This window comes from Eumetopias jubatus, unplaced genomic scaffold (assembly GCF_037043125.1).
Source record: "Eumetopias jubatus isolate StellerSeaLion01/CBP00866 unplaced genomic scaffold, mEumJub1_p1.0 scaffold_13, whole genome shotgun sequence".
Lineage (NCBI taxonomy): Eukaryota > Metazoa > Chordata > Mammalia > Carnivora > Otariidae > Eumetopias > Eumetopias jubatus.
The window spans coordinates 34,014,877-34,036,170 of NW_028274819.1; the positions used below are offsets into that span (position 1 = coordinate 34,014,877).

The following is a 21,294-nucleotide window of genomic DNA, read 5'->3' on the forward strand; positions in this document are numbered from 1 at the left end:
GAGAACACAAGCCTAAGACTGAAAGAATGACCCTACCTACTGCTAGGCACTCAGAGATGAGAACGGAACAGGGAATGCCACCGAGGTCTGGGATATCAGGGAGAAAAAGGTTGATACCAGCTGAGCTCACACAATAGATACATTCATGGGTATGTATCAAAATACATTGTATATAGACTACAAAACTGTATTTTGTGTATATGTGTATATGGTACATTGTATATATGGTTACTCGGTAAGTATTAACATGATGAATGAATATCCTGTCTAACACTAGGAGCAGATACCATGTTTGAGTCTCCTTTTAATTAGTTCCTAATCTTTTTTTTTTTAAGATTTATTTATTTGAGAGAGAGAGTGATAGAATGTGGGGGGAGGGGCAGAGGAAAGGGAGAGAGAGAGACTCTCAAGCCGACTACCTGCTGAGCCTAGAGCCTGATGTGGGACTTGATCTCAAGACCCTGAGATCATGACCTCAGCCAAAATCAAGAGTTGGACACTTAACTGACTGAGCTACCCAGTTGCTCCTAATTCCTAACCTTGTCTTACATTTTATTTTTAATTTTTTTAATTTTTTAATTTTTAATTTCAATTTTTTTCTTTATATTTTTTATTGTTATGTTAATCACCATACATTACATCATTAGTTTTGATGTAGTGTTCCATGATTCATTGTTGGTGCATAACACCCAGTGCTCCATGCGGAACGTGCCCTCTTTAATACCCATCACTAGGCTGACCCATCCCCCCACCCTCCTCCCCTCTAGAACCCTCAGTTTGTTTTTCAGAGTCCATCATCTCTCATGGTTCGTCTCCCCCTCCGATTTACCCCCCTTCATTCTTCCCCTCCTGCAATATATGTTAAGAAAAAAAAAAGATAGCAAGATAATTTTTATTTTTTTACATTGTTGACCCATAGATAATAAACAAGGTATACCTTTGAACTTCCACTAATTCCACTTATTCTCCTCACCATTTGTCTGTGATAAAATGTCCCTTTTAAATCAAATTTAAAAGAATCTGCATATGTATTTTATTGAGCTAACGGAACTTTACTTTTTAACAATTCATCATTTAAAGGATGACTATAATAAGGATATGAGATAAATTGTTGAGAATAGTTTCATTTGGCTTCCAAGGCAAAACAAGACAAAAAAATGACCAAGCTCTCAGTGGTTATTGTGTTTTCACCAGAAATATGAAATATGTAGCATTTATATGTATCAGGTGATTTCCAAAATTCATGCTCTTGGATCTGCTATAGAACTCACCACTTCTTTACATGCTTTTACATACACTGTGACCTTGGAAATAGAGCCTAAATTCTGAAATTTGGCCGGTGAGAGCCAAATATTCAGTGAAAAAGAAGAACTATGAGACGCTGAATTATACTTAACTACTGTGGTATCAGATAAGAATTCTGAAGAAAACATCAGCAGGACAGATAGAGGGGAACAATAATTTCTTCAGTGGTAATGAAAACTAAACCGACAAATAATGAGATCAGGATTCTTACATTACCAGAGATGTTTAGACCCATACCCCCAGATCTTTATCTTTTTGAAATTAATAAATCACTTTCAAGAAAGTTTGATCTAAAAATCATGTGGTTGCAAGCATTAATTAGAAAACTCACAGTGATACGTGTATTTGTAGAACACTTTGATTTTCAGATTTATTACCTCCAGTCTTCAGAGCGACTCATATGAATGGCCCAGCAATTTTTGAGTTGAGAAGCCACAAGGGAGTAATACAGTAGACAGAATGCTGGAAGTGGGAAATGAGGAGACATCTCATATCCATTAAATATGTATTCCTGTCCCTGCACAAGGCATTGTTTTCATTCATTTTCTCAATCCCATAGTCAATTCTGTAAAGTGGGTATCCCACTAAGAATAGGCAGAGATATTAAGTAACTTTCACAAGCTCTAAAATCTATCTTTGAGTCATAGCCAGAGGTGTCCTATGGCAAAGCCCAGCCATTCTTTATTAGAAGTTAGAAGACACATGAGGGCCTGACAATACAAGATAGAGAAAATTACAGACTGACCTCTATATCTAATTATCTATGTAATATTAGGCAAGCTACTCATCATGCTTTCTTGGCCTCACTCTCACATTCTCACATAAGAGAAGCTTGTGAATCTAGCTTTTCCCATCTATGAGTTTAGTCAAGTTAATCTAGATAATATATGATTGTCTCTAATATCTCTGCCTCCTTGTTTAGTGCACTATTCAATGTTCAGATAAGGCATCTCACTTCTAAAGGCTAGACAGTCTTTTAAAGATGAACACAGAGAAGACTTTCCTCTGCCTATTTTATCTAGAGTGGGAACAAAAGACAGAAGTTTAATTTCCAGAACACACAAAAAATGTTTCCCTTTCCCAACTCTCAATGAAGTAAAATAAAATTCTCAACTGCTTTCGAAAACCCATGACACCCTGAGAAGAGAACATTGTTTCAGGGTGTCAGTGCTAAAACTAACACAGCCTCACAGGATCCAGGACAAACTATTGGCCTCATCAAATGCAGTGAGCACCCTCTGGCATCATGGAACATCACTGACCAAGCAGCCAACTGAAACCAGGGTTCTCATGAAACCAACACCTGTTTTCTTTCCAGTGCTTCACAAACTTTCCCCTAGAAATGTCTCTCTTATTAGAGAAAAGTGAGTGTTCATACACATCTCTAGGCTAACAAGAATTTTCTTTGAAGTCTGGCATTTTATTATAAAAATTAATTTACATATTTATTCTACTTCCTACCAAACCCTCCTTTATTTTAATATTAAACATTAATGGGATAACTTAGCAAATAAAATAAATGCTCCTGAAGTTTGTGACCTTTATTCTCTGCCTAGTCATGTATTCCAGGATGTGGACAACTGTACTTGAATTTAAGCAGCTCAGTTTGCTCTATGTAGATTATGCAATTTGCCCCATATGGACTGTAATCCCCAGAACATGGTCACTTACCACATTCTGCAATACCATTATGATATATAATCTATCCTATATTATATATTTAGAATAACAGCATTTCCTAGATACTTACTAGTTATAGGTATTATGCTAAATGTTTTTTTTGTTGTTGTTTCATTTAATATTCATTTAATATTCTTAACTACTCTGTGAGGTAGAGATTTGTACACCCTTATTATATATCAGGAAATAGAAACATACAGAGATTCACTGAATTTTCTGATTGACAGAAATCCCACAACTAAGAAGTATCAGAACAACCTCTGAACTCCAGTTTGACTAGAGTCTAAGCAATTACCTCTCTATTGTTGTTTATGCAGAATAATGATTTTAACTTACATAAAGATACTGGATTATTTTACAGGGTCTATTCTTAGGTAGATAACTCCTTCTATAGCAATGAGTGTTCAGTTAAAATCTGTAGCTCAAAAAATTATAAAAATAAATGCCGTAGACTTTTGGATTAACTTATAGAAAGTAGAATGTGAGAATATTAAATCTAAGATTATATTTGTAGTCTACATATTTTCTCCTCATAAATTAGAGCAAGAACTTTTGCATAGAATTTTCAGAGAACATAAACAAGTATATTTAGCTTTTGAGAACTCAAATTATAGACCAGGAGAAAGCAAAGGACAAGCAAAATGGAAGCTGAAACTTGAGAATGTGAAAATAAGATACAAACATGGGAAATGTAGGTAGTTCACTGGTCATCTAAAAATAAGCAAAACACCACTCTCAGTAATAGGATCCACCACAGCTGACTCAAGGGACAAGCAATGGTTTTTCCAACATTCTTGAGGACATGGAAAGTATCCCCATGTCATGTAGCACAATGAGCTTTGAAAAAGCCCAACAGTGATGGTGAGACCATACACAGCCATAGGAAGCCGGGGGATCAGAAGGAATTGATGAATTTCCCCAGTGTGCAAATTTATATTAAGCTGTAAAGCAATCAGAAATTATGGTGACTTGCAGAACTTGCTGGACCCTCCTGATAGACCCTTTTTTTTTTTTTTTAAGTAAATGCCTATAAAATTAAATCAGAGAATCTTTGAAAGACGTTCAGAGAGTGTACTCTGTAAGTCCCCTGTTTTTCAACTGAGGAAACAGTTCTGGAGTGGCTTTCTCTGGCTGGATCCACCTATTGCCTATTCTTGGCCAGTGTGTCTCTTGTGAAGTTCTTTCCACTCCAGAGTAGAAGTTCAGCAGTGACTCAGGAAGAAACCAATCATGGCAGAGGCTTGGTATAGAGGGGTATTGCTGTGTCTTTTTCCTGTTTACTCAGTGATTTTCAGTGTACTCTGGTGTCAGAGCAGAGGTGAAAGCTTTGTAGTCTCAGCAGAAGCAACATGACTCTGAAGTCAGTAGCAGCTATTTCTCTATTTCCATGCTGATAATCAGCATGTTCTATGATATTTTCCCCCTGAAAACTTAGCCTAAGACCTTATCAAGCTGATACAATGATTTCTAGACTCTAGAATCTATTGTACTTTTGAAGAGAAGAATGCTTGCAAGTTAAGTACATTTTCTATAACTGGTTATAAATTATCAGTACCATGCCCGATTTTATACTTTAAGACGACAACCCACCCACTATTTCATAGAGAGTACTTTGTCAACTGCTTCCCAGAAAGAGCTTTATGAATAAAGATCGTGGCTGTATTTCACCATGCCAACCTGAGAATCTTATCATAAACATTTCACTGCAATCCTTGATTTTCTGTATGAAGTGTTGTATAAGCGAAGGTACTGAGGCCTATTCCAAAAAACAGAGTAACATTTGTTCATCTGCCATCAGGAAGACACGATACCATGATACCTTTGAGGGGAAATATCTGTATATTTGCATCTATCTCGATCTTTATCCAGTTTAGTGAACTCCACCAGGTATTATGCAGTATGCAATGGCCACAGAAAGGCCACTTTTTAATTTATCATTTTGAGTTATCATAGATGTACTCAATTCCTAGTAGAATATTTTCAGCAGGCATTTAAAAAATGATGGTTGTTGGGGTTATTTCATTTTACAACATCACATTAGCATTAACTATTCATTTTACCATGGCAGCCAAAGTATGCATATTATATGAACTTAGATTGTTCTTCTTAAGACAGAATGAGTTGAAGGCCCCTAGGCAGAGCCATTAAGAGATCAGTTACATTTAAAAATTCCACAAAGGAAGTGAAGGTTTCTATCAATTGGCCCATCTTTGTAAAGTCATATTAGAAATAAGCAATTCAGCTCCTCAGTTCATAGAGCTCTCTGCTGGTCCCTCCTTAAGGGAATTGAAGAGAAGTACAAGATATCTCTTATCCTGTGGGAGTTTATTCTCTGTTTGATAAAATTGCACTGAAGACTACACCCAATATCTAACAGCAGAACATTTTAAATACAAGATTAAATGCAGAAAATAAACATTTAACATTGATAACAATGCCACAGAAATGTATATTCTGGGCATCCAATACAGGAAAATGTTTTTTTCCTGTATACTTTTAACATAGTATTATATATATATATATATATATATTTTCCTTATACTTTTAATATAGATGTTTTATATAAAGGATAAGAGGGAGGGCTCTTTGGAAGAGTTTGATCTGAATTTATCTGAGGGTAATATGCAAATGTAAGAAAAATAGGAAAACACTCTGTCACGTATGTCAATGGATTAACAGCCTTAGTAGAAAAGCATGTTGACAAAGGAGCTATAGTTGGTCGTAGATTACTATTATCAGAAGTTATCTGGAACGAGTGTCATAATATAGGGATCATTGTAGGGGCCCTTGCTGATCAACCTATCATGACCCTTAACCAAAGCGTTTTTATTTTATTTTATTTTTTTAGATTTTATTTATTTATTTGACAGAGATAGACAAAGCAAGAGAGGGAACACAAGCAGGGGGAGTGGGAGAGGGAGAAGCAGGCTTCCCGCTGAGCAGGGAGCCCGATGTGGGGCTCCATCCCAGGACCCTGGGATCATGACCTGAGCTGAAGGCAGACTCTTAACCGACTGAGCCACCTGGGTGCCCCAACCAAAGCATTTTTAAACTTTAGTGTGTATGGACATAATGAGGTATTTCTAAAATCTAGGTTCCTAGATTGTACCCACAGAGTTTACATATAAAGAATCTGGGATGGGACCCTAGAATCCCCATGTATCACAAGTATCCTGGTGATTCTAATGCAAACGCTCCATGGACCATACTTGGGCTTTGGAAACCATCCTGCTAAAGCACTATTTCCCAGCTGATTCCTGTCCTGAATGAGACTGACAGAATGAAATAGTTACCTATTTCAATCACATATGTTTTTTTCATAACTAGATTTTGAGAGTGCAGTTAAAGCAGGCATTGGACCATCCAAATACTTGACATTTTTTAGAAAGTGGCAGAGACCTGGGCACAGACTAGACAGCTAATAAATATAAATAGTTGATGATGGTAGCATTATAACTATCGTTAGTCAATGCTGCAACTGGTCTTAGTTCTAAGCATCTCAAAAAGTTAGGACCTCTGGGGCACTTGGGGTGCTCAGATAGTTAAGCGTATGCCTTCGGTTCAGGTCATGATCCCAGGGTCCTGGGATAGAGCCCCGCATCACGCTCCCTGTTCCGTGGGGAGCCTGCTTCTCCCTCTTCCTCTGCCATTCCGTCCACTGGTGCTCTCTGGCTCTCTCTCTCTGTCAAACAAATAAATAACATCTTAAAAAAAAAAAAAAAAGTTAGGACCTCTGACTCCTAACTAAGCAAAAATCCTTTTACACAGTGGCCATTTACTTTTTGGTCAGAGACGGTCTTCTGGGCTGCAATTAGCTGAATGCTCACCCTCTATCCCAAGGTCATAGAACAGAATCTATTCTTTGGATCTCCTTGCATATCCTTAGAAACCATGCTCTTCAATTCCTGAGACAAAGAAATAACCAGTGCAAAGCCCACTTCATAAAGCCCCAAATCACCCATGATGATGAAGATTTTCTTTCTTAAGCTGACTTTAGCACAGCTGGAATTTCTGCAGAGCGGTTAGTCATTTCTAGGTTCCAAGACCTATCCAGAAAGATAAATATAGTCAAATTCTGAGAGAATGCAGTGACTGGATGTGTGTATATGTTGTGATCATGTGGTTTTATGGGGATATATAATGTTTATAAATGTTTATTCCTCTGGCTACTAGTGGATAGTGTAATACTTTATTTTTTAAATATGGTATTTGTTCGAGATCATACGAGACCTTAAATTCTGCTATTCTTAAGAAAGAGTTAATTGTCTTATGACTTAAGTTATACTTCAGCAGAGTAGATTTATTTTTATCTGGTATCAGAGAGCTATGATACCAAGAAATCTTTGAGGGAAAATATTTATTTTAGTGTAAAATACAATGGACAGAACATCATGAGACCCAACTTCTTATCTTCATTTTTGGTTATAACTAACTATGCTGATTCCAGGTAAATCATTTCAAGTTAATCTTCAGCTGTAAATGAAAGACAATAAAAAGTGTTCTTACTTGGCTCAAAATATTGTAATCAATCTATAATACACCAGCACCTTGCTAAGATTTGAGATTTTCTTTAAAAATAAAAGAATTTAGGGAAGGAGACAAGTCATTTATGGAAATAACTCAAGAGCAATTTTTAAATATAGCAACCATGGGTCAACTTCTAGCATTTAATAACTCCTCAAAAGTTAGGGTTGGCTTACTAAGAACTATTTATTTTTTTGTTTCTTTGTATTTGGGTTTTTTTTTTTTTTTTGGTTTGTTTGTATGTTTTTTGTTTTAATTATTATTATGTACAGCCACTCTGGAAAACAGTAGGGAGTTTCCTCAAGATGTTAAAAATAGAGTTACCCTACGACCCAGCAATTGCACTGCTAGGTATCTACCCCAAGGATACAGATGTAGTGAAAAGAAGGGGCACATACACCCCAATGTTCATAGCAGCAATGTCCACAATAGCCAAACTGTGGAAGGAGCCGAGATGCCCTTCAACAGATGAATGGATAAAGATGTGGTCCATATATACAACGGACTATTACTCAACCAACAGAAAGGATGAATACCTACCATTTGCATCGACATGGATGAATCTGGAGGGGATTATGCTAAGTGAAGTAAGTCAAGCAGAGAAAGACAATTATCATATGGTTTCATTCATATGTGGAACATAAGCAATAGTGCGGAGGACCATAGGGGAAGGGAGGGAAATCTGAAGGGGGAGAAATCAGAGAGGGAGAGGAACCATAAGAGACTATGGACCCCAGGAAACAAACAGTTTCAGAGGGAAGTGGGGTGGGGGGAGGGGGGTAACAGGGTGATGAGTATTAAGGAGGAACTATTTAAATTCAATACATTTTCTAATATAGATAGGAAAAGATGATTAATACTATTAAACCATCCTGAAAATGATTCACCCAATATACAGGACACATTCAAAATTAACATAGTATTTAAAATCAGCATGTTAACATTTTCTATACACCAAATAGTCTTACCTAGGTTATTAGGTTATTTTAAGTATTTTTTCTTATAAAGATTTAAATTCAACCATTCTGAATTGAAAACAGCAAGTTGGTGTGTAAATTAGTGACCTACATATCTATATTTGAAATATGATGGACAATTATAATAATATTTGACTTCTTCATGCTTCAAAATATTAGGAGAGTAAAATGAGACTAGGATTCAAGTATTTCATATTGTCAACAAAACAGTAAATGCTGTTTTTGTCATCTTCCTTATTGTCATAGTAGCAGGGTAAGTAGTAAGTTTGGTACTCGCACTTGTACTAGTGTAATATATCTGGAATTGGAGGAAGTCTGGGTCCATGTTGGTTTATCACTTACTAAAATTTCACTGTAAAATATCACTAATATGCAGTTTCTTCATTTATAAAAAATGGCAGTAATAAAACGATTTGATCTTCAGAGTGGTTGTGAAAGTCAAAGGTAAAAGAACTCCATAAATTATGAAATTCTTTGCATAAGTTGATTTGCATTATTATTGTTATAAATTATATGTAAACAGAGGCTTTGTCTTGACCCTTCTTTATATTCTGGTCTTTATGTAGCTTAATGATATGCATCGGAAATGCTCTAAATCTGATTATTTTCATTAAGCTTTTTTATAGCTGTTGGTGGCCTTTAAAATCAACTAATCTATTCTAGACATTTTACAGATTAGAAAAATCACCCAGGAGGGATGTTAAAACCTCGCCCAAGTGACACTGCTTGCTGGTGACTGAACAGGACCTTATCTTGACTTTTTATTAGAGTTCTCCAATTACTTCACTAGCATTACATAATTCATATCTTTAACACCAAATATCCAAAGCAGGTTTTTCAGGATATTAGGAAATGTTCTATGTAAAAGGGTTCTGGGGCCTAATAAATATAAATTTTCTATTAAATGAAGTTAACAAATTTTTAAAAAGTTGAATAGCGGGGCGCCTGGGTGGCTCAGTCATGAAGCGTCTGCCTTTGGCTCAGGTCATGGTCCCAGGGTCCGGGGATCCAGTCCCGCATCAGGCTCCCTGCTCCGCAGGAAGCCTGCTTCTCCCTTTCCCACTTTCCCCACTTGTGTTCCCTCTCTCACTGTGTCTCTCTCTGTCAAATAAATAAAATCTTTAAAAAAAAAAGTTGAATCACATACATTCTCGAATATGTTAGACTGTGTTGTGATGGAAGTTATATTACCCATTTAACAAGGATAAAAATATATATTTTTTTACATATGTGTATAGATATAGAAAATATATGTAAACATATGTATGTACATGTGTGTATACATACGCATATAGAACATTCAGAGCACTGCTTGATATATAGGAAATGATATATATGTGCTTATCATTAACATCACAAAGGTGATAATGATGATCATGATGATGAAATGTTCATAACCTTAAAAGTCATTTAAAGCACATTCCAGAATTCAGGAATGATATTTCTATTCTCATTACTGATTACTGATGAAATACACTTCTGAAACATAAAGAAGCATCTTTCTCCCATGGAACTGTTTTTAATCATAATTTCCATGCAGTGTTGAGAAAAAAAAAGAAAGAATACTAAGTTTAGAGGAGGAAAACAGATTAAGAGCTCCTCAACTTGCCTCTGGTCTTTGCCACCACCCTCCCCACTGACACACACACTTATTAGATATATGTGTGCATTGTAGGTCCAATTACATTATTTTTCTGGCCTTTGAAAACTCTTATTTAATAAAGTTCAAGATAAATGAACTCTACTCATAGTCGTCTTGTGAGAACTATTCAGATTATGTAGGTATGAATTCTCTTCAAGTTCTATAAATTATATGTGTAAATACTGTTTTTGCTGACAATTGAACGTATTTCTTTTTAGACATATCTGCTCAACTTTCTATGGACTAACATTCACCTGTTATATTTTATTTTCCCATGCTAGGGATATGTGCGTACGTATGTTAAAAACATACTGCTACATCACTGATATTAAAAGGACAGAACTCTTTCCCTGCTTCTACTACTACCTCATTTTCATTTTCCTATAGACACCCCAAGAACTCTCAGTCATAAATATTCAATGAATAAATATGTAATATATTTATATGTTTTTATTTTTTCCATTACTCTTTTAAATGAATCAACTTGACTCTCTTGAATATAGGGTGAAAAGATATAGCATACAAAGTAGATTCTAAGATGCTCAATGCTCCATAAAAGTTTTATTTTTTTTTAAGATTTTATTTATTTATTTGACAGAGAGAGACACAGCGAGAGAGGGAACACAAGCAGGGGGAGTGGGAGACGGAGAAGCAGGCTTCCTGCTGAGCAGGGAGCCGGATGCGGGGCTAGATCCCAGGACCCTGGGATCATGACCTGAGCCGAAGGCAGATGCTTAACGACTGAGCCACCTAGGTGCCCCTCCATAACAGTTTTAAATGAAGGACAAATTCCACATTGGTACTATCCTGTATGATGATATCACCAAGCAAAAAATTGTGTGGTAATCTCCACATAGTATTTTGGCAGATAAAATGCATGTATAACTTGACCTACACAAGTACTCCCTATGGCAGGAAATAAATTAAAAGATAAACCTCACTTTACTATTTAGGTCACTCAATTAATCATATTTATGACATGTGCATGATGCACAGGCAAAAACAATTTTGAAAAGGCAATTACCTTCAAGAAACATCATCTGATAGAAGAGGAGACATGGACATTGTATGTATAACAACAACAACAACCTAGAATGTGAACGTTTTCATATATAGGACAAATTTTTGTGGAAGTTAGAGACAGGAAATATTCCTTTATAAAGAGTTAACCATAGGCATTTGGGAAGAAGATGATATATTTTTGTTCTCAGTGAGATCTTAATAAACAGAGGAAGGAGAAATATTTATTAGAAATTATTTTGAAAAAAATAACATGAACATTAATTGGAAAGTTTAAACCATTCTTGTAGGATATAGGTAGGTTATATGAAACTAGCAAAGTTCTGGGGGGAAAAAAGATTTAGATCCTAGAGCAACAGGTTTAAAACAAGGTCACACAGACCTAGAAATTGCAAACAAAGGTGGGAATAGGTCAGACTTGTGCTTAGTAAGGATTGTGTGGCTGTCAATGTAGATGAGGCTTGTTTTGGAAAACCTGAAGGTGAGGTCAGGTAGAAGACTATACAGGTGCACGAACCAGGGAAATAAAGAGGGCCAATCTTTCAGTCTCTCAGCCAGGCAATCAATGAGTCAAGATATAAAGAATCTTTTATTGCCAGGCACCCTATTGAGTAGTGGCGCCATAGTGGTGAACAAAGAGGTAAGAAAGACCTATATTAAACTAATGCGCATAGAAATAAACATGTACTTTATATTGCAATAAATGCTAAGGAATGTCTGAGATGACTTAGGGGGTATTGACAAAAATAAGAATGTAAGAAGGAGGAGGCATTTTTAGGGAGTTTAGCTTATTTGTGTTGAATTTGAGGCACGGCCAAGGATATTGAGGTGAAAGTGTCTTCCAGGCACTGGGGAAGAGTTCATACCTAAGCTACAGATATGTAATGTCAGCTTCATAAAGACAGCAGTTGAATTGATTGGAATAGATGTGCTAACTGGAACAGAGATGACTAGAAGACAGAAAAGTGGTGAAAAGAACATGGGTATTTAAACCATGATTAAACTGGTACATACTTTATTTATAAAACCTCATTTTCCTAAGCCTACTGTAATGTACTGTTCATTTGTAAACAAAACAAAACAAAACAAAACTGATTTTTCCATTTATGAAATTATAGGTTCAATACCCAGTAAGACTTTCCATTTAAGAAAGAGAAATAATAGTATGGAGGAAAGAAAATTTAAAAAGTTGTCACATCTCCTGATTATAGAACTGCCCATACTATAAACAAGTCATATAATACAAGAGTCTATGAACAACAAATCAGCGATTGGTTGGGCGTCACATAAAACTTCTTTTCAAACACCTCAAAATAAATAAATATGCCAAGTTTTCTTAGAAGAATCCTCTGGTTGCAAAATGGAATTTGTTATTCCTACAAGTTCTTTTTCATTGGACAAAGATTAATGTCCTGTAACATTCAGAGCTATGAAGACTTTGCTTAACTTTTACTTTTCTCATTGGCCTGTCTTTTTTATGAGGAAAGATAAACAACTAGCTCATAAGGGAATTTTACTTTAGAATAATATTTAAAATATTTATTTATTATACATTTTTTCTACAAAGCACAACTAATTCATTATTGACTTCTCATAGCTGTTCACTGTAAACCAAACCCACAGAATTTCTTGATGTATGCAGACTATTAGTGTATAGCATTGTTTCCTCAAAACGGCAATGCTAAAATGAAAACTGTTGGATGCTGGATAAATAAGTACCACCCACAGATGTCAAAAAATAAAATTTTCACATTGAATTCTGTCAACACCGTCAGCTCATATAGAATCTAAATTAGGTCATAAAATAATATAAGCAAAAGGAATGTTCTCTTATTCTTAATGAGAAGGTAAAGAGCACATATTAACCTTCATATAATTATATAAAAGGAAACAAATAAAAAAGATGAATGAAAGATGGCAGGACTTTTTCTGCAGTTTATGGATACAACCCCTGATTTCATCAATCATCCTAAACAAAGCTAAGACTTGATAGGCTTGAATGTTCAGAAAAACAAAATCTACTTCACTATTAACATTTTTCTTAAGTGTGTTCTTTAAGTTTGTTTTCTGGCATTTCACTCTATTGGGAGAATGCTCTGTTCTTTTTGTAGAAATTTATTTATATATTTTGAGGAAAAACAACTGAAGAAACTAAAATTGACATCAGTTTTACCACCACAAAGTAGGTGACATCAAGATTTATTTGTTACATATCTGACATTAAAGAAAATACAGATGTAAGATACACAAAAATATCAATCTAAAGTTTAGCTTACCAGTGGGGACAGAATTGGAGTGCTGAAGTTCCAATTGACTAGAATCATCAGAGAGTTCAGTCAAACAGTTTAAAGTAAATTCTGGGTTGGAAGCATGCTCATGTCTGAAGCCTTCAGGAGAAAGATAATCCAGCTCAAACTTCACAGTTGACATGGCAAAATTCTTAAAGAACTATGTAAGCCAAAGTTCACACTGCTGAAGTTTTAAAAATCATAGGAGACAGAAAAAAAAAATCACTGTATTATAATCAGTGGTAACTTCAGGCTTTCCGGTGATTATTCTCACTTGGAAATCCAAAAGAAATAAAACATGCAGAGCTGACTCTCTAAGTTTTCTGTATTCATGCCTTTTCTAGGCAATTGACTTCAACAGGATGGATGGATTTTAGAGTTGTTTTTCTTGACGATATCTTGCTGCCTTAAAATGACAGCAGTACTAACCCCATTCAGAGAGGCTGCGGTGAAAAGTAAAATGGGTTAAGTGAAGACATAGGCAAGGCTGCAGAGAGGCTTTTAGTAACTTGGTATTGGAAGTTCTCATTCACATTTCTGTATACAAAAGATCAGCTGGGTGGGGCTAAGGACTGTAAGAGAATGAAGCTTTTTTCCACTGGGCAGCTCATCAAGGAATGTTTTAATTTGGAAGGAAATTAATCCTAAATGATATTTCCAGGGTCAGGGTTGTGAGACTATAGTCCTGATTGTTATTGAAAGATGACTATGATTGTGGAGATTAAAAGGTAAATTAAACTATAAATCTTCTGCACAACAAAGAAACAATCAACAAAATGAAAAGACAGACAGCCTACAGAATGGAATAAGATATTTGTACATCATTTATCTAATATCTGAATATCCAAAAAAATAGAAGAGACTCATACAATTTGGTAGTAGTAGTAGTAGTAATTCAATTTTTAAAAATGAGCAAACAACATTTTTGTCTTCCAACCCAAACATAAAATGGCCAATAAGTACATGAAAAGGACCTCAACATCACTAATTATCAGGGAAATGCAAATCAAAACCAAAACGAAATATCACCTCATACCTATTAGAAAAGCTTATCATCAAAAAGACAAGAAATAACAAGTGTTGGCAAAGACGTGGAGAAAAGGGGACACTTATGCAACAGTGATGGGAGCGTAAATTAGTCCAGCCACTATGGAAAACATGATGGAGATTCTTCAAAGAATTAGAAAAAAACAACTACCATATGATCCAGCATTCTCACTTCTGGGTATACATACAAATGAAGTAAAATCACTGTCTCAAAGAGATATCTGCACCCTTTGTTCATTGCAGTACTCAAGGCATGGACTATTTAAGTGTCTGCTGACAGATGAATGATAAAGAAAATGTGATATACAATGGGGTATTTTCAGCCATAAAAAAAAGAAATCTTACTACTTGTGACAAAATGGAGTGAACTTGAAGGAGCTATGCTAAATGAGATGTCAAAGGAAAGACAAATGCTGCATGATCTCACCTATATGTGGAGTCTAGAAAAGCCATACCTGTGGAAACAGAGTTAGACTGGTGTTTGCTAGGAGCTGGGGGGTGTTGGTCAAAGGGAGTAATGGGAGATGTTGGTCAAAGGGTATAAACTTCCAGTTATAAGGTGGGTAAGATCTAGGAGCATATGTAATGTATGGCATGGTGACTATAGATAACAATACTGTATTACATACTTGACAGTTGCTAAGAGAGTAGATTTTCAATGTTCTCACCACCAAAACAACAACAATAACAACAACAACAACAGCAAACAAACTGTGAGGTGAAATATGTATTAATGGACCTTGTTGTGGTAATCATTACGAAATATCTGCATATATCAAATGATCACATTATATACCTTAAACATACACAATGTTATATGCAATTATATCTAATGAAGTTTAGAGGAAAAGGTATATTTAAAAAATGGTGGTCAAATAAAATACACAGCTTGAGAAACATAAAAGATTGATTTCATAATATGAGTAGGTCATCAGTGGAGGAGCAAATGCTAAAAAGACAGGGATTGAGGAGGCTGACACTCTTGTACTATTTAAGAGGTAAAACATCTGATCCCTCTGAGTAGCTGGGCAGAAGATTATGTTGCTCACCTTAGAAAATTTAATTTAAGGGGCGCCTGGGTGGCTGAGTCTGTTAAACATCTGACTCTTGATTTCGGCTCACATCATGATCTCTGGGTGGTGAGATTGAGCCCTGCTTTGGACTTCACACTGTGCATGGAGCCTACTTAAGATTCTCTCTGTCTCTCTCTCTCCCCCTCTGCCCCTCGCCCCCACCAAGCGCACGCTCATGCACACACACACACACTCTCTCTCTCGCTCTCTCTTAAAAAAAAATTAATTTAGGATCTCGCTTTTACTCATCTTCTGTACTTGAGTGCATCACGATGATCATGAGGAGGTACCCACTGACATATTGTCAAAAAATAATTTAGCAAAAGTCATCCTTCAATTTAGGGAGTCAAACTAGATTAAGTTCAGATTAGTTCTTTGATGGCCTTTTTAAATCCATTATTTATTCACTACTTTATTTCTTTGCTCAAGTGAGTATTTACTGACCCTGTATTAGGTATTAACTTAGACACAAGAATGTTAAGACAGGTTCAATGGAAAAGATGTGGGCCAGATCTGCTCTCAGTGGGAAAGAGAGCTGTAATTGACTGGGATTTTAGTTATAACTGTAGTATGAGTTATGGCAATAGATGTGCTACACATGAAGAATGGCATGTTTGAAGTAATTTTACTTTCTTTATCCAGCACTCTTTGAGAAAGTAAAATATATATAAGAGGTTTGTAAATTCATTGTTGTTATAATATAAAAAGTATTCTGGACAAAAAGTGGCATGTCTTAATTATCATTAGTTATTATAACTGAACAAACAAGGAAAGAAAATTGTCTCTCTGCTCCGCATGCCTTAATAAACTACTGCTCATGGCTCGGGAATGACTGTCATTCCAACAGCATGGACAACAAACAAAATGCTATTTAAGCTTAGTCTACTATCATTCTGGAACAGGCCTGAAAAATCTGACTAACATGGCCAACATGGCCAAGTTTCATTGGTAATTACATGACACTTTACTTACATAAGAAGGTAAAAGCAGAATCAAAATTATAAATAATAATTCTGCAAAATGCTATCATTGCTTAAAATAAATATTAAACTATCAGTACATATTCGGAATACCTGACAGTGCTTTCATAGTAATATAGATTCTTACTTGTCTCCCTACCACCTATGGATTTCTTAACTTCTGTGTTAAAGCTTCTAGAAAAGATACACATTGGTCAGTAGTGAGAAAATGAGTTGAGGAAAAGACGGTTGGTAGGAAAAAGAAAAGCAAATACAAGGAAATGAATAAAGGGTAAAAAAAAAGTGTATATACAATTTAAAGGAAAAAAGTAGGATCTAGAATCATGAAAGATTGGGCTTTACAATTCTCAACTGAAATATCTGTCATGGTGTTTGGTAGGGGGTACTTTCTGAGAGTCTAAAATGGTTTAATTTGAGTTGCTCATGGGTGTTTAACTACTAGATAATTTCTACCCTCTTTACCTCCCATAAATTTGACCAAATCCTCAAGTGTTCCCTCATTCAAGCAATGATTTAAAGGGTATGGTTACATGGAAATGTGATCTGGCCTGAGAGTTGCAGTTAAATCACCAGATAAATGATTTTCAGTAAGACCCTGAGGGGATGATATCTGATGTCACAGGAGAGTCTCACTGTCTTTAGCGGTGGGCCTTAGTTTTTGAGCATGAGGACATCTTGGAACTAAAAGAGAATACTTACAAATATACAGTTATCCAACCCTCTGTATTCATATTATTGTATTCTGAGTATTAATATCTGATATAATCATATAAAACTACTTGAAATTCACTAGCATTTATGTTATTAATTACATCTATATACCTTTTAAAATTTGTTTACATATGTGTGAAAAATGTTACTGATTTGCTCTAAGATAATTGCAAATATGTGGGTGGATTTATAAATCCCATACAGTCATTTGATATGGCTCATATACCCATAAACTAGAAATTACTATTCTTCAATATATAAAATATAAGATTTTACTCTTTTGTGTAATAGAGATAAGCAAACTCTGTCAACAAACTCACTTCATTGTTCTTTTCCACTAGTAACCTAGATACAAACATCTCCTGAGGCCTCCAGAAATGTTGGTAATAAAGGCCTTTTAGTTAATGTGGATAGTCAAGAATCAGACAGCTCAGCAGTTCTCTATTCCTGAGCCTTTGGTCAGAACATTTTAACTTCCATCCAGCCTGTGTAGACTTCAAGTATGTTTTTTTTCTTTTAAGTCAATAAGTACTTTATTCCCTCTCCCTGGTTTTATTGAGATATAACGTGCATATAACATTGTATGAGATAGAAATACTACCTTAATTTTATTGTAGACTTCAAGTTTTTAATTGTTTTCTATGACATCTTAGCTAACACTTCGATTTAGAACAGTTTTCTATAAGTCTTAGAAAATATCCATGTAAACCTTTAACTCATATCATCTTCCTAATACCCAGAACATGTCCTCCTTTTTTTTTTCATCCTTTGAGAGTACAAACAGGAATTGGCAGGAAATGCCAAACAGAAAACTTACTCTTTTTGATTGGTCCAGCTGCAAATATTTTTCTCTCAATCTGGATCAGTTTATCTCTGTTACTATAGTAACCACTCAACTTGCTAGTAGCTACAGTAAATTCAGGTCTCTAGTTCTTCATTCATTTCAAAACGTAGGCTATATTTACAAACCTTTCTTATTCTCAGCTATGCTTAATTTTGGTATAATCTGTCTTGGGTTCTCTTAGCAGGCTAAACTAACTTGATTTTATTTTGAAAATGCTTAAATTTATTGTGGATAATTGTAATTTTAATTGCATCATAAAAATACATTCTTAAAAAAGTGTGAGCTTGTTTTTTACATTTTTCCATATATTTACAAGTTCCTAAGGGAACAACTGTTAGGAATGTCAGACAATATATTTTTGTTAGAAAAGGTTTCAGAATGACTCTTTGAGGCCACAAGTTTATCCACTATGCCTTCCATTGAGTTAACCATTGAACTAACTGAAAAAATTACCATAGAATACTACTGAACAAACTGAAGAAATTTTAAAAATCTACCAATAGCAGAAGAGTAAACTATAAGAAAATCTGAAGAAATTCTGGAATATACAGTGGAGGTAAGGGCTGAACTGATTGAGTAATGGGCAATTCCATGAAGGCAAAGAGGAAGTTGCCTAGCTGTAACTCAGGTCAACCTGAGTACAAGCCTAGACAAGACCCTGCCCACCCCACCCCACCCCCGCCCCATGTAGGAGCACGAGACTGAAGCAAATACAAGATATGTTGAGTTGTTATAAGCATTATTTGATTCCAACTGTGCACTAAGGAAGCAAGAGATCAGATCACAATCATTTCCTTAATTGGCTATCAGGACACGACAGAGAAGGGGTCATTCTCCCTAACTGCAGAGTGCCCCAGGAAAGTGAGAGACAAGCCAGTCTTCTTTGTAATGAAATTTTAGTACACACTCAGGCTTCCCAAAATTTCCTTCCTTAATTCCCATGAACAGTTGCACCAAGTTCCATTCAACAGTGGTGAAAGCAGAAGTCAAGTCAGTGAATAATAAGTCAGAGGAGTTTGTCCATTTTAACAAAATCCCAATTATAGAGTGTCCAGGCACAGTGACTGGCACAAATCATGCATTGAATATAATGTAGGTTACTGCCTGCCAACCCAGGAGTCACTCTGCTTCGCTTGAACTGTGGAGTTATAATCATATGAGAGAAAGAAAAGATATTTGAAGAGAAACAATTTAAAGAACGGAACTGAGCAATCAAATCCAATGAACTTCACCATATCATACTAAGTACAATAAAACGGAAGAAAATAATTTTACCCTCTACTTCCAGTGAGATTTGAAAAAATATTCTATGTATACAATAAAAAAAAAAAAAAACAAGCTGCTAGGAAAAGGGAGCAGAGTACAAGAAAAAGTTGTTGAAAATAAGTAAAAAGCACACTTGAAAAGTCAACTTAGTACTGGATAACAGGTAAATCACTGGTAAAAAGCACATTAATTGATTAAAAATCAACATGAAGAATTATTTTGAGTATAGAGCAAAAATAAAATTTGGAAATTATAATAGAGGATAGAAAATGTAATATGTATAAATAGAAACTCAAAGAAAAATGGAATTTATGATAAAAATGCAAGAAAATAAAAACAAATAGGCTTCTGTATGGAAGAAAGCCCTGATTCTTCAAATTCAAAGGATCACATTAATGCCAGGCAAATGTACCAATATTGAAAAAAGGTACATACCTTGACACCAAACATATCTTGATGTGATCTGAATGCCAAAGACAATCTCTAACAAATTTCAAGATAAACTTGGCAGTAGAGAAAAGAATGTGGTGCAAATTTAAAAGGAGGACGTCTTAGCTTCAATATCAAATGACAGAATATAATGCAAAGTTTACAGGATATTATTAAAAATGATCATGTCTCCATAATTCAAAACCACAGCAATAATAAGTCATTATAAAACAAGAAAGACTCAAATTATGTAGCTCAAGTATTATATCTGAAAACATTATTTGAGGAAATACTCCAGCCAAAGGGTGGAAAAACAAAAGAATCAGAATAAGGAATTCAAAACAAGAAAAAAAAAGATATCAAATGGTGAGCAAAAATAATCTAGTTAGAAGTGTCTTTATGACTAAACAATTGTTGAAAATTTTGTTCTGAAACAAGTCAAATAATTATAAGAGAATTTTATGATTTAAAAATCCAGATTATTTCAGCAGAATTTAAAATGAAGGAAGAAAAATAAATAAAATTAAGGAAGAAAATATAAGGCAAATTAACTAAAAGGAAACAACACAAATGATGATAAACAGATAAAAATGGCAACAAATTAGTAAAATATAAATTAAAATGGGCTAATGACTCAGAATTTCTTTATTTCCATTTTTCCCCTTTTTCCCCCAACCCTAAGACACTCCAAATCACATTATGGATTCCAGCTGGAAATGTTATGAGAAATTGTTTCATGTTTTTTTAAAGATTTTATTTATTCATTTATTTGAGAGAGTGTGTGCACATGAGTGGGGGTGGGGCAGAGGGAGAAACAGACACCCTGCTGAGCAGGGAGCCCGACTTGGGGCTCGATCCCAGGACTCGGGGCTGGATCCCAGGACTCCAGAATCAGGACCTGAGCCAAAGGCAGACACTAAACCAACTGAACCACCCAGGCGCCCCAACTGTTTCATATTTTTTAAAAAAAGGGTAAAATTCCCCCAAAGTGTTATAATACTTAAAGACATATATAAGAGGATGTTCAAAATGGTATGACTTTTAGATCAGTTTTGATCAAGGGATGATGCAATGATAGCAATTACCTACCTGGAAACTTTCTAGTAATTATGTTTTCCTATTTTTCTCCTTTCTATGCTGACTAGTACATCTAGTACAATATTGATTGAAATGGTAATAGTGAATATTCTTATTTCATTCCTAATCTCAATAAAAATTTTTCATTATTTCACTAAGAATGTAGTTTGTTTTATGTTTTTTTGTAGATACCCTTTTTATTAGATTAAGGACATTCTTTTTTATTCATAATTTGATAAGAATTTATCCTTTTTGTCTTTTTTTAGATTATTTTTATTTGTTTATTTGAGAGAGAGAGAAAGAGTGGGAGTGAGCACAAGCAGGGGGAGGGGCAGAGGGAGAGGGAGAAGCTGACTCCCCTGTGAGCGGGGAGCCTGACACAGGGCTCCCTCCCAGCACCCCAGGATCATGACCTGAGCCGAAGGCAGACT

At 35.3% G+C, this 21,294-nt stretch overlaps 1 protein-coding gene across 3 annotated transcripts in view; it reads right to left on the reverse strand.

Moving 5' to 3' along the window:
* Nucleotides 1–13,578, reverse strand: part of ANO3 (anoctamin 3) — a 429,391-nt gene extending 415,813 nt beyond the window's left edge. For 2 of the 3 annotated variants that reach the window (XM_088017428.1, XM_028117691.1), the window contains exon 1: nucleotides 13,425–13,578. In XM_088017428.1, coding sequence (XP_087873554.1) covers nucleotides 13,425–13,578 — 154 coding nt within the window. Of the gene's footprint in view, nucleotides 1–498; nucleotides 525–13,424 lie in introns of all 3 variants that reach the window. The other variant, XM_088017429.1, reaches the window with a different exon arrangement.
* Nucleotides 13,579–21,294: the final 7,716 nt, after the last annotated feature.